We start from the raw sequence: 10,567 nt of genomic DNA, 5'->3' as shown, positions 1-10,567 counted from the left end.
CAGTACTTAGGGGCAGTGAAATTTGCCACCAAGCCAACAGGGTGCACTGAAACTGAGTTTACATGTTACAGGGCGTTATAACAAATATATCTTATATATAAGACACGGTCTGTGAGTCTGTGTAGGAACACACCCTATTGATAATACAATACATGGTCTGAACTTTACATAAAATGATTCGAACATACAGAAATAATAGCATACATCCTATTGGGATCCAGCGTCCACTATATTGAAGATGGCTGATGATGCTTTCAACTGTAGAAAAGGGGAGATGGCCACCAGATGTCAAAGTTGGAGCGATTTGTGATTTTTTTTTTGGTTTTTTATTTACTACTATTTTTTTTGTTATGTGTTAGTTTCTTTTGTTTGTTTCTTGGGGTGCGGTTGGGGCGGTACTGTGTCAAAGGACTTTTTGTCTCAATGATGGAGTTCTTCTTACTCAACTTTCTGCTGTTTTTCCAGCTGAATGTCATATATTATAAGAAGGGTTTGTATAACCCAAACGTTTAATTTCCCAGCAGAGACTATAACTCAAAGGGAAAAGTAGTTTAATGTAAAGGAAAGTATTTCCCTTATTTACTCTTAAGAATTAGTCTTCTGCGGTCTTTTACTGGAAATACCTGTAGTAAGTCGTGTGTGATTAATGTTACGAGTTATAACCTAACTTAAAAGTACTGTAGACTAAGACACAGGTACTGTAGATATATAGTTTATCCATCAGATGGCGCTATGGTACTTGGAAAAACATTAACATGAGATCAGGGGATTACTGCATGCATTTTATTTGTCATTTGTTAATATTATAATCTTTTACTTATATAGTGCTAACATTTTATATTGCGAAGGACTTAAAATTAGAATCAAGTGCACCAAATCAGAAGAAAATTACTAAAACAGGGCCCCACAGGATTTAAACGTGCACAAATATCGGCAAATATCGCATGCCGTGTTAAGCCTATGTGATTGCATGATATGCCATTTGCACTTGCGAAGTCATGCATCCAAAGTGTTGGATTTTTTGTGATTACCGAAGAAATCCAATTGAGGTCAATTAAGTGTCAACAAACGTAGATATTGTATCACATGCAATATATCACCACGCCCAAGCCTTATAGAGGATCTTCGAGGAACCTGTCTTAGGTCTCATGTCCGATGCATTTTACAGAGCCATAATACCTATACAAGTGGGCCCTTACTGTACCTCTGTATACCTCAGATTTTATATAGAGGAAAAAAAATTCTGCCATGCCTCATCAGATTCTGTACGGACAGATGTGTCCTTCATTACCTTTCCTCTTATCTCAACATATCCCTAGATGTTTCCCGCAAGATGACCAGCTTTAAAAAGAACAACATGATTTCACGATACTCTTTTCCAAGATGTCTATGCTATATGTGCCTATGTGTGGACAGCCAGTGGTTGTGATGTGAATTGCAGCCTGACAAGGGTTTTGCTAGCATGTCGTGATATTGTTTTGAAATGATTTCATGAGAAATTGGAGTCCCAAATTCAAGCAATGGTAAGGGTGAACACATCTGTGCATAAGTATTCTCCGTTGAAACATTGCTTCTAGGGTAGAATATCTCCATACGTATAGCACCCGATAGAACAGGGGTCTCAAGCACGTGGCCCGCGGGCCGCATGCGGTCCCTGGGGCTGTCATCTGCGGCCCGCGGGACACAGAGCCGCTAGTATCGGCTCTGCTCCGAGACTCTGGAATTCCCTGACATCGCTGTCCACATATGAACAGCGATGTCTGGGGCTTCCCCAGAGACGGAGTCCCGAGCAGAGCGCTGGTCTGCTCCGGGACTCTGTGGAATTCCCTGACATCGCTGCCTATATGTGGACAGTGTGTCAGGGTCTTCCCCAGAGCGGAGCAGAGCGCTGGTGTCGGCTCTGCTCCTGGACTCTGTGGAATTCCCTAACATCGCTGTCCACATATGAACAGCGATGTCTGGGGCTTCCCCAGAGCCGGAGTCCCGAGCAGAGCGCTGGTGTCGGCTCTGCTCCGGGACTCTGTGGAATTCCCTGACATCGCTGCCCATATGTGGACAGTGTGTCAGGGTCTTCCCCAGAGCGGAGCACAGCGCTGGTGTCGGCTCTGCTCCTGGACTCTGTGGAATTCCCTAACATCGCTGTCCACATATGAACAGCGATGTCTGGGGCTTCCCCAGAGCCGGAGTCCCGAGCAGAGCGCTGGTGTCGGCTCTGCTCCGGGACTCTGTGGAATTCCCTGACATCGCTGCCCATATGTGGACAGTGTGTCAGGGTCTTCCCCAGAGTAGGATTCCCAGTGATGTCAGGAGCCCAGCTAGAGTCCCAGGAAGAGCCTACTAGCGCTCTGCCCGGGACTCCAGCTCTGGGGTTGCCCCTGACATCTCTGTCTATATATGGACAGTGATGTCAGGAGCAGAGCTGGAATCCCAGGCAGAGTGCCAGCATCAACGGAGGGCACACTGCGGCAGCATCAACGGAGGGCACACTGCGGCAGCATCAACGGAGGGCACACTGCGGCAGCATCTACGGAGGGCACACTGCGGCAGCATCTACGGAGGGCACACTGCGGCAGCATCTACGGAGGGCACACTGCGGCAGCATGTGCGGAGGGCACACTGCGGCAGCATCTACGGAGGGCACACTGCGGCAGCATCTACTGAGGACTCTGCGGCAGCATCTGCGGAGGACTCTGCGGCAGCATCTGCGGAGGACTCTGCGGCAGCATCTACGGAGGACTCTGCGGCAGCATCTACGGAGGACTCTGCGGCAGCATCTACGGAGGACTCTGCGGCAGCATCTGCATTTAGCGACACTTAAACTGGAAAGCTGGATTGTTGAAATAAGCACGTGGAGAAATATCTCAAATTTTAAACCTAGCGGTATTATTATAGTAATATAGTGTTATAGTAGTTCAAATAACTAATTGATTAACAATAATTTTGTATTGTATCAAATTTGAAAGTAATGCGGCCCGTCAACTTCCCATTTTTTCTATATGCGGCCCACTTACCCGGCCGAGTTTGAGACCCCTGCGATAGAACCTGGATGGCAGCACATACTAAGGAGCCATATGACCTGTATGTACTGTTATGCAGATTCTGTGCACATAGCTCTGCACTCAGAGATTAAGGGTGAGGCCACGCATAGCGGTTGATGTGCTGCCGCAATGCGGTAAAAAAAAGGACCTACATGCTGTTTTACAGGTAAAATATGTAAAAAAAATTAAAACCACATGTTCAAAAGCAGCATTGCAAAACCACAACATTTTGCAGTAAAATCGCATGAGATCGTGTTATTTGTCTGCATTGCAGCTGCAACTGCTACATTTGCATACCTCCCAACCGTCCCAGATCCGGCGGGACAGTCCCAGTTTTTCTCACCGCTGTCCCGCCATCCTGGGCGGTCTGCAAAATGTCCCACTGGGCGCTGCAGCTGTATCAAAACAGCTGATCACTGCTGACAGGCGCCCTGCATGCCAGACGACTGCAGCAGCCATCAGCATCAGAAGAAGGCAGGAGTCTTGCGGCGGTGTTTTGACTGGGATCGATGCCTGCCCTGGAGTGGACCAGTCCAGTCACCTGACCTGTCATCTGACCTCACCAGTCAGGTGACTGGACTGGTCCACTCCTGGGCCGGCATCGACACCAGTGAGAACGCCGCTGCAAGACTCCTGCCTTCTTCTGACGGTGAGTGACATCAAAGCAGAGCGGAGAGTGGCAGCAGTAGGCTACGTCTACCGCTCTCCGCTCTGGCGTCATTGTGGGACAAAGTATAAGGGGATTGTGTGGCACTATGTATAAGGGGGAGGGGGGTTGTGTGGCACTATGTATAAGGGGAGGGTGGTTGTGTAGCACTATGTACAAGGGGGGAGGGGGGTTGTGTGGCACTATGTACAAGGGGGAGGGGGGTTGTGTGGCACAATGTACAAGGGGGAGGGGGTTGTGTGGCGCTATCTACAGGGGGGCTGTGTGTGGAGCAATCTACAGGGGGGCTATGTGTGGAGCTATCTACAGGGGGGCTGTGTGTGGAGCTCTCTACAGGGGGCTGTGTGTGGCACTATCTACAGGGGGGGCTGTGTGTGGCACTATTTACAGGGGGCTATGTGTGGCGCTATCTACAGGGGGGCTGTGTGTGGAGCTATCTACGCTGGGGCTGTATGTGGAGCTATCTACAGGGGGCTGTGTGTGGAGCTATCTACAGAGGGGCTGTGTGTGGAGCTATCTACAGGGGGGCTGTGTGTGGAGCTATCTACAGGGGGGCTGTGTGTGGAGCGATCTACAAGGGGGAGGGGGTTGTGTGGCGCTATGTACAAAAGTGGGCTGTGTGTGGCGCTATCTACAGGGGGGCTGTGTGTGGAGCAATCTACAGGGGGGCTATGTGTGGAGCTATCTACAGGGGGCTGTGTGTGGAGCTATCTACAGGGGGCTGTGTCTGGAGCTATCTACACGCGGGCTGTGCGTGGAGCTATCTACAGGGGGCTGTGTGTGGCGCTATCTACAGGGGGGGCTGTGTGTGGCGCTATCTACAGGGGTCTGTGTGTGGCGCTATCTACAGGGGGCTGTGTGTGGAGCTATCTACAGGGGGACTGTGTGTGGAACTATCTACAGGGGGACTGTGTGTGGAACTATCTACAGGGGGGCTGTGTGTGGAGCTATCTACACGGGGGCTGTGTGTGGAGCTATCTACAGAGGGGCTGTGTGTGGAGCTATCTACAGGGGGGCTGTGTGTGGAGCGATCTACAAGGGGGCTCATGTGGATGATTTTTCCATTGACCGGTAACAGTGGTACACAACTGGAAGAAAAAAATCCCCATCATGTAACTCTGCTACCTGTCAATTGAAAAGTCATCCACCACGGGGCCTCCCTCTTGACTTTCATTGTTCTCAGCCTTTTGGTTTTTCCTGCAGCTGCTGCCGTGACGAGCAAATGTTATACCCAAGATAGGAAAAGTAACACAAAGACGATATAACCTGAAATATAATATCTGTGATATCCAGACAGTCTAGAGATCCGCAGTGAGAATGTGCGCTTGTCATTTGAAGAAGGATCTGGCCGTGATTTGATGTGTTTATGCGGGATATTGGGAGTGGTTACGGGGCGTGGCTTAAAATGTCCATCTTTACCGAATTCAAAAGTTGGGAGGTATGCATTTGACCTTCTCATAGGAGTGTGTAAACATGGTGGGTGGTAATTAACGGTGGTCATATGATGTGATGTCTTCCTGGACTACACGACACGGTACATGGGAGTAAACTTGAGAACCAGAGCCACATAATCAGGCAAGAATGGGGACAACTCCAGGAACTGCTCATCCATTGAGTAGAGACTGAAAGAATTGGATAGATTGTTACAATCACTCAACAAAGAACAAAAAAAACTCCTGCAGGAACTTGTGAAGTCTCCAAATGAGCAGAGAGCAGTATGTGTAATAAAAATATTTAATTAATAATTAAAATTAAATATCTTCTTAAAGGGATATTCTTATCTCGTTAATCCTATCTAAAATAGCAGCTAACCTAAATGTAAGAACTTTAGTGAATGCCTTTATTTAAAAAAAATATGGAATTCTCCCAATATTTGGCTTGCGAAACCCAAACTCTCTTTGTTGTGCGCTCTTAATCTAAAGTTAAGACCACCTCTGCAGTCCTGCAGTAGTGACGGTGCCTGCGCTATTGTAGAGAATGGCCGGGGTCTTAGGAGCGCGCATCCTGGAGTATGTGCATTTACTCATGCCCCCCCCCTCTTCTCAGCACCATAGACTTGTATAGACCGCTCCAGGGCATGCTCAGTAGCAGCCCTGGAGCCATTTAATAAAGCTGTACTACAGGATTTCACAGTGCGCAGCATCGGTCGCCTGCATGTCCAGGACAGCAGAGCGATGAATCATCACATTGATGAGTCCCCACCCAGGATACATAGCAGCAACCCAGTAAGTTGAGGGAAGCAGTAGCCATAAGACGGAGGTAAACTGGAATATGGGAAAACTCCTTTAATTTTACTTATTGTCTTCATGGTTAAAAAAAACACCATTCATCCTAGGTGGTACATGTCAACTTCTATTTCTCAGCTAAGACACAAGGAACAGGTGCACATACTGTTCTTTCTCAAAACTTTCACAATGCCGTTAAATATTAAACTAGATAATAATGTTCGTATAAGCAAAACCTGAAAAGCCAGGATACAAGCTGCAAGTGGTAAATGTCCCAATTCTGTGTGAAGGAGAAAGTCCATTCTAAAAGTAGTGTATATGTGAACTGGTGTTTATACATTTACAGGGAGCACTGTCATAGGTCATGTAAACATGGCACAGTAATAGTTATTTATTATCTTCCACCCTATATTGCATCAGCAAACACCAAATATCCCAGAGTAAAGGCTCGGTGACACTGCAGACACACCGACTCAAAATGTCTGCAAAACCAATTACTGTTCATGATTTTGAGCAACATGCAAAAAGTTCTCTGAAAAAATCTGTATTTGATTATTATCAATCGGGGGCAGAAAATCAACAAACCTTAGCCGATAATGTCGCTGCATTTTCAAGGTAAGGCGTAATATTAACTGATTTTCTTTCCTGTTGTTTTTGTTTTTAGAAATCATTGATATTCTCATAGTAGAGGTTTATGGTTTTATACAACTATGGCTGAATTATATACTACAGAATGTGTAGTGTTTGATACGTTTTATGTACTCAGTGTTGAAATTGTGGGTTGTGTCTGTTTTCATGTTCTTTTAGGTATTTACAGTATGCACTCGATGACCGGAGAATTTCCACACCTTAAAGTAGTAGTTCCCAACCTTTTTTACCCTGGAGAAACCATTGACAAAATTTTCTCCTCATGGGAAACCCCTAGAACTACATCATACCTACTGTAAATGTGACATAGCTGTCAGTCATGTTGGGAAACACTGCCTTAAACCCTTAAGAATTGGACGACTCTACAACAAAATGGTACACAGCAAAACTGAATCCAAATAGCATACAGTCTTTGATAAATGTCCAAATAATATATTAAAGCCAATTAAAATACGCAGGTGGAAAACGCACTTGCAAAAAGCACATCATTTTATTGGCCTGGTACAATACACAGTGTAGGGCACCAGCCAAAGAATATACTGTATACAGCTGTTAATACCAAAGCAGTAAAGTGGGTCTACCGGCCAACAAGAAAGTGATATTAAATAAAATAATTTTTCTGTAAGGGGTTATTTTATTTTAACATTTTTAACATTTTACACTTTAATTTTTTAATGAGTCCCATTAGGGGACTTTAAGTTGAGATTGCTTTAGAAATGCTTTGGCCTAATAGGAACTTAGCTATGGCAGACAGGTTAAAATCTGCAAAAGTAACCCCAATGGCACTTAGCGATCATATGACGGGGGCGCAGATGCGCCATGGTCGCTATCGCAAAAGCGTTAAACAGCCGGGATGTGAGTTAAATCCGATCCCAGCCCTTAGATGGCGTGGGCACACTTTCTGTGCCTGCACATCACTGTGCCATAATAGTATGGCAGCTCTCAGAAACGAAATGCGAGCTGCAACATACTATAACGGCGCTTGGTAGAAAGTTGTTAAAGGGAATGTCCACCCATGAATACATACCATTTTTTTTTCTAGATAGGTTTCACATTTTGTGCTGATTAATTCCATAATACATCTTTATAGTAGTTCAGAGCTCTGTTTTTTTTTTATATAGAATTCCAAATATCCTGCATAGACATAGATTAAACAAGGGGTCTCAAACACACGGCCCACGGGTCGTATGCGCCCTCTGAGACTGTCATCTGTGGCCACGGGGCACCGTGGCTCCCTCGGGAGAGGAGAGAGAAATCTGAAGGAGGAGCGCGCTATTAGCTAGCTAGTGCTAGTAGCGCTCTGCTCTGGAACTCCGGCTCTGGGGGAACCCCTGACATCACTGTCCATATATGGACAGTGATGTCAGGAGCAGAGATGGAATCCCAGGCAGAGAGCTAGTACCGCTCTGCCCGGGAGTTCGGCTCTGGGGTTGCCCTCACATCACTGACATCATATATGGAGAGTGATGTCAGGGGCTACCCCAGAGTTCCGGAGCAGAGCATATACTAGCACTCTGGGACTCTGGTTCTGGGGTTTCCCCTGACATCACTGTCCATATATGGACAGTGATGTCAGGAGCAGAGCTGGAGTTTCAGGCATATGTACACTGTATACTGTACACTTAAAAAAAACAGTCCTGTTATGCCTACATAAAAAAACATTCACAGACATAATACATTCATAACAGACTTGCTAAAGTTAACTTATTATTAATGAAAAGTAGATAGCAGTGAACATTTAAATGTAAGAGTTTTCATGAAGAGGTATTATAAGGGTGTATTCACACATACCGGTAGTGTGCCACATGATCAAAAAGTGCATGGGATTTTGCCACAAATTACCATGGCTCAATGGAGGCGGTTTTCGGCCAAATGCTTTTTACAGGTGAAACACGGTTTACCTGTAAAAACAGCATGGCCAAATATAGGATCCAAAAACTTGGAAATTTGTGGCAGAACTGCATGCACACTATTGATACATGTAATTCACTACAAAATCTGAAGAAATCACATATTTCGGTGAATAGGAGCAGAGCTGCAGTAACCCAGCAGGACTGCTATACAATATATGGAGCAGTCTGCTTCTGACACCGGCCACTGCATAGCCGGAACAGCTGATCGGTGCGGGGTCTGGGTGTCAGACCCCCACCGATCATATGCTGATGACCTATCCTGCAAATAGGTCACAAGTATAAACAAAACGTCCTGTACCCGGACAACCTCTTTAAAGGGTTGTATATTTTTGGACATGGACCAATATGTGTGTGTGGTGATTATGTTTGCAGCTCTTGATTTATGCATAGAAGAGAAGACATCACTTTAATAAACTTAGAAATAAAAAAAAGTCAGGTTCTATGTCAGGTTATTATGGATGGAATTCCAGTGCCATTATTTAGGCATTACATAATGGCTAGTGACTTATCTTTAGTGAGTGTGGGGAATTAGCTAAAATGTAAAGACGTCATAAAAATGACACTGAAATGGGTCTCTCTATTTTATGCTCACATAAAATTTGTAGAAGAAGGCAATTAGCTGTAATTGTGTTGTAAATGCATTCTAAAGAGTATAAAATAACAATTTATCTGCATAATGTGTAATTTAAACATACTGTACATTGAACTTCGCTGTTTCAATGCCAAAATATATTTCAGGTTTTGGAATCTGACATCTTGGGAGAATCAAAATGTAAAAATTATCCTTAATATATTATGTTTCAGAGTTTGGGAAGAAATCAAACTGATATTTTCAATCACTCACTTTCTGTCCATTTCTCCTTTATGGAATAATTTATAAACTTCCGAATTTGCAAGAAAGCGAGATTTCAGAATTTTGGAAAAAAGTGGGGACTGCTCTTTGTGTCTCCTTCCCTAAACACAATTGCCCTGGTGGTCTGACGATGTCTACGGGTCTAACTCCTGATCAACAGGCAAATCTCCAGCTGACCATACATTTTTCTTGCATCTGCCGGGGGTATGTAGTTTTACATGCTATCTATTCAGATGAATGGAAGACCATAAAATACATGGATGGTCTAGATCCATCAAAGCAGGAGCTCCTTCACTATCTGCTTTCCGCTCTGGATCATAGAAGGGGTCCTGAGCAGAAGACCCCCTATATGACGTTCATATAGCCTAATAGGGCATACTTTATGTAAAGGGAATATCTCGATAAGACAACTCCTTTAACCCCTTGAGGACACAACTTGTTTTGGCCTTATGGACCAGGCCAATTTTTTCAAATCTGACGTGTCACTTTATCTGGTAATAACTTTGGAATGCTTTTTCTGAGGGCGATTCTGAGATTGTTTTCTCGTGACACACTGTACTTTACGTAAGTGGTAAAGTTTGGTCGATACGTTCAGCGTTTATTTGTGAAAAACACCAAAATTTTGAGAAAATTAGCAAAATAGTTGTTTGTTAACATTTCCCATGTCTCCTTTAGATTGGCATCGTTTTTTGAACGTCCTTTTATTTTTCTAGGACGTTACAAGGCTTATAACATTAGCAGTAAGTTCTCACATTTGTATGAAAATTTCGAAAACCTATTTTTTTAGGGACCTGTTCAGTTCTGAAGCGACTTTGAGGGCCTAATATATTAGAAAACCCCCATAATTTGCGACATTTTAAAAACTGCACCCTCAAAGTATTCAAAGTAGCATTTAGTAAGTTTCTTAACCCTTTAGGCGTTTCACAAGGAATAAAGATGTTAAGGTGAAATTTACAAATTTCATTTTGTTTGCCAAAATTTTAATTGAATCAATTTTTTGTGTAGCAGAGAAGGATTTACCAGAGAAACACAACTCTATATTTATTGGCCAGATTCTGTAGTTTTTAGAAATATCCCACATGTGGCCCTAGACCTCAAACATAGGCCTCAGGAGCAGAGAAGCACCTACTGGATTTCGGTGCCTAATTTTTATTAGTATATATCTTAGACACCATATCAGGTTTGAAGACGTCTTGTGGTGCTAAAACAGAAGAAACACCGTC

At 44.3% G+C, this 10,567-nt stretch overlaps 1 protein-coding gene across 2 annotated transcripts in view; it reads left to right on the top strand.

Annotated features, from left to right (window-relative positions):
- Positions 1 to 6,351: 6,351 nt before the first annotated feature.
- HAO1 (hydroxyacid oxidase 1) overlaps positions 6,352 to 10,567 on the top strand; it is a 29,776-nt gene continuing 25,560 nt past the window's right edge. Inside the window, exon 1 of one of the 2 annotated variants that reach the window (XM_075863058.1) lies at positions 6,352 to 6,545. In XM_075863058.1, coding sequence (XP_075719173.1) covers positions 6,409 to 6,545 — 137 coding nt within the window. In that variant the 5' untranslated portion in view covers positions 6,352 to 6,408. The remainder of the gene's footprint in view (positions 6,546 to 10,567) is intronic. The other variant, XM_075863057.1, reaches the window with a different exon arrangement.

The sequence above is a fragment of the Rhinoderma darwinii genome, chromosome 4 (genome assembly GCF_050947455.1).
Source record: "Rhinoderma darwinii isolate aRhiDar2 chromosome 4, aRhiDar2.hap1, whole genome shotgun sequence".
Lineage (NCBI taxonomy): Eukaryota > Metazoa > Chordata > Amphibia > Anura > Rhinodermatidae > Rhinoderma > Rhinoderma darwinii.
This window is presented reverse-complemented; position numbering and strand designations above follow the sequence as displayed.